Source organism: Nansenia antarctica, assembly GCF_963989245.1.
Source record: "Nansenia antarctica genome assembly, chromosome: 12".
Classification (NCBI taxonomy): Eukaryota; Metazoa; Chordata; class Actinopteri; order Argentiniformes; family Microstomatidae; genus Nansenia; species Nansenia antarctica.
In genome coordinates this window covers 32,121,543-32,125,047 of record NC_137682.1, presented here as the reverse complement: position 1 = coordinate 32,125,047, position 3,505 = coordinate 32,121,543, and the positions used below count along the sequence as shown (strand labels likewise).

At 43.5% G+C, this 3,505-nt stretch overlaps 1 protein-coding gene across 2 annotated transcripts in view; it reads right to left on the bottom strand.

Moving 5' to 3' along the window:
- Positions 1 to 365: 365 nt before the first annotated feature.
- Positions 366 to 3,505, bottom strand: part of polr2i (RNA polymerase II subunit I) — a 4,036-nt gene continuing 896 nt past the window's right edge. Inside the window, exons 2-6 of one of the 2 annotated variants that reach the window (XM_080542726.1) lie at positions 2,565 to 2,619; positions 2,344 to 2,417; positions 2,168 to 2,242; positions 1,198 to 1,249; positions 366 to 505 (exon numbers count right to left, since the gene is read on the bottom strand). In XM_080542726.1, the coding sequence (XP_080398852.1) occupies positions 443 to 505; positions 1,198 to 1,249; positions 2,168 to 2,242; positions 2,344 to 2,417; positions 2,565 to 2,619 (319 nt within the window). In that variant the 3' untranslated portion in view covers positions 366 to 442. The remainder of the gene's footprint in view (positions 506 to 1,197; positions 1,250 to 2,167; positions 2,243 to 2,343; positions 2,418 to 2,564; positions 2,620 to 3,505) is intronic. The other variant, XM_080542727.1, reaches the window with a different exon arrangement.

Below are 3,505 nucleotides of genomic sequence, written 5' to 3'. Positions count from 1 at the left end.
TACAAATTGCAGCAGTTTCTTACAGAACATGCCATATGATGACAAAGAACTAACATACAAAGGTAGGCCTAATACTCCTGTAGATCAAATCCATGACTGAGCCAAACTGATCAAAGCCATTCTAGCCTTCGGTCTGTTGATGTAAAGAAGAGAACTGATTTACACCCCAGTGAGTCAGGATGCTGTGATGGGCAACAGCATAGGTTGTTGATGCATATGTTACGGTACATGTGGGAATACGGTACATGTGGGAAAAATAGGGTTAGGGTTAGGTGCTACGTCGACTTAGTACATGCTGGCATGTCTAACCCTAACCCTACCCCTACCCCTAACCTTAACCCTAGCACCCAACCCTAGTTTTCCCACATGTACCGTATTCCTACATGTACCGTAACACATACATTAAATCTCCTCTTCCGCATCCGCATCCTCCTCCTCCTCCTCACTCTGTCCAGCGGTGTCCGCAGTGTGGGGCAGTGCACACATAGTACAGCCTCATAGCGTCCTACAGGGTAAAGACAGTAACGTTATTTGCTTTCCTTTCGGACACCGACATTTTCATTTAGCACTCTAAACACTGCATTGCCTATACAGGAAAAAAACATTACAATATTTACAGCTGATTGGGCAATTATTCCCTGTGCACAGCACTACACGAGGTATATAGCCATTTTAAAGGTGATTCCAAACCAAAGGGAATAAAAATGCTCAAGTCTAAAACCCAATGCACACGGCGTGCGATTTTGGCGCACGCCAACATTCGATTCTCAATTCTTTGAATTATTTCAATTGGTGTGACTGTGAATGGAGAACCGAATGTTGTCGTGCGATAATATCGCATCGCACGCCGTGTGCATTGTCTCATTCAAAACAATGGAATCGAATTCGGCGGTGCGACAAAATCGGGCCTGTGTGCATTGGCCTTAAGGGACCTGCTACCTGCGCGTAAGCATAGGGGACAATCAGTGTTCACTATACAAGAAATGGAGCAAGTAGTCTTCTGAAAAGTAATTGCAAAAGCTCAGCGTTGATTGCAGGAACATCTTTAGAATAAGTTGTCATATTTTCAGCATTTAGGCTATTGTTATCTATTGTATTCTGATATTACAGGTGACTTAGTTAAACAAATGAATAGATTTCCTTGGTAATATTAATGCTCAGGTCCCTATATTAGATCAAGAATACAGAATACAGTACCTCAGCTTTCATACTGTGGGACTGGAAAAACACAGCCTCTTTGTGGCCGCACCTGAATAAGAAGACAAAGGTCAACGATATACTGTGCTGTCGTATAGAAAGACAATGCTGTTCATAATGCAGGACTGACTTCATATAGAGTCATAGAGAGTCATAGAGAGTCACAGAGAGTCATAGAGAGTCACAGAGAGTCATAGAGAGTCACAGAGACTCTGTGGGGTAGTGGTGGTCTAGTGGATAGTGAGTTGGACTTGGGATCGGAAGGTTGTGAGTTCAAATTCCGCCTGAAGCCACACCACTACTAGTGTGCCCTTGGGTAAGGCACTTAGCCCTCAGTTACTCCAGGGGGAATGTCCCTGTAATTCGTAATTGTAAGTCGCTTTGGATAAAAGCGTCTGCTAAATGGCAAAATTATTAATTAATTATTAATTATTACAGAGAGTCATAGAGAGTCACAGAGAGTCACAGAGAGTCACAGAGAGTCATAGAGAGTCATAGAGAGTCACAGAGAGCCATACAGAGTCACAGAGAGTCACAGAGAGTCACAGAGAGCCACAGAGAGTCACAGAGAGTCATAGAGAGTCACAGAGTCACAGAGAGTCACAGAGAGTCATAGAGAGTCACAGAGAGTCACAGAGAGTCACAGAGAGTCACAGAGAGTCACAGAGAGTCATAGAGAGTCACAGAGAGCCATACAGAGTCACAGAGAGTCACAGAGAGTCACAGAGAGCCACAGAGAGTCACAGAGAGTCATAGAGAGTCACAGAGTCACAGAGAGTCACAGAGAGTCATAGAGAGTCACAGAGAGTCACAGAGAGTCACAGAGAGTCACAGAGAGTCACAGAGAGTCACAGAGAGTCACACAGAGTCACAGAGAGTCATAGAGAGTCCAAAGTGGAGAACATGCCTGACCTGAGACAGAACAGAGATAAATGCGTGAGAAGTGTTTGAGACGGACGGCCATACTCACTTGGGACAGGGGTGGTCCTCTGTCCGGGGGAGCGTTGGATCCTGGGATACATCTGCAATGATCTGTGTCAGCTCGCTGAGGAGAGACGAGACCAAGAGTTAGCTGCTCCATGTACCCATGACAGATGTGACCAAATGACAAACATGTCTGGACCATATTGAGATCCCTGCACTTACTCAACCTCGTGGGTGATCTTGTTTACGTAGATGCAGCTGTTGTCTGCTTCTTGTTGATAGTCACAGTTCCTACACTGAGCATTGAGACAACTGAGTGAACAGAACACTTGCAAAATCATTAATTTACTTTGGACTGTGAAATATACACGCAAACCAACAAGGAGTAATCAGGGAGGCTTTAATAACTCTAGTTAGCTAATTTGTAGCAAGAATTCACTTACAGCATAGAGCAGGATACGATTCTCCTTGTCTTCTTTAGGATACAACATGTTGTTACTGAAAAATAAAGTAGACAGGGGTAAAGATTTTTCAAACATTACCATTAATTATCTGAGTCTAGAGTCTAGATAATAACTTCTAGACAATAACATGTCTATTTGAAGAAGATCTCGGGGATTAGGCCTAACGATCTAGCCAATCCTCTCTGTATCTTTATAGGTATGAGTCATCTATGCATCATGCAAATATGTCTCATTTCTTTCTCTATACATGGCAAAGTCTCCAACTCTATGTCCTAGAAGAGGGTTGCTATCTGGCTAGTCTACCCAGAGAAGACATCACTAGACACTCAGGTCCATAACATGCTAATATACAAATAAGCCCTCAGATGGTCAACTGCCATGGAACTCGCAAGACAGCTTTCATGCCAGAATTAGTCTGCGGCCAAGTGCAAGATGATTACATTTGTCTTCCCAATTTAAGATATGCACATTAATCTGTGGTAGTAAAGAGTGGCATAGCAACGTCACAGGGTGGACACTATTTGGCCCAGCAGTCCAGAATGTGCGGAATGCGCGTCGTCATAGCATCGGCATTCAAAAGATATGATTACATCATGGGGGGGACGACACATTTTTGACGCGGACTAATTCTGGCATGACCCAGCCGCTCATACCTCAGATGCTACTGAGAATGCCATTTCACTTGGTGGCACTGACCAATCGCAGCAGTCTTGCTTCTTTTTGACGTTACGGGGTGTATTCAGAAGCTACTAAAGATCCAATGTAGCCAGGTAAAACCGTCATCTCATCTGAGTGGTTTTTATTACAAAGTCAGGCTACTAACATGATTTGAACACAGCTGTCTATGCTAGCGTATAAAGAAGCAAAGGAATGAAAGTCTAGTTACCTGGAGCTATATATTGTAATAACGGTAAACAAAT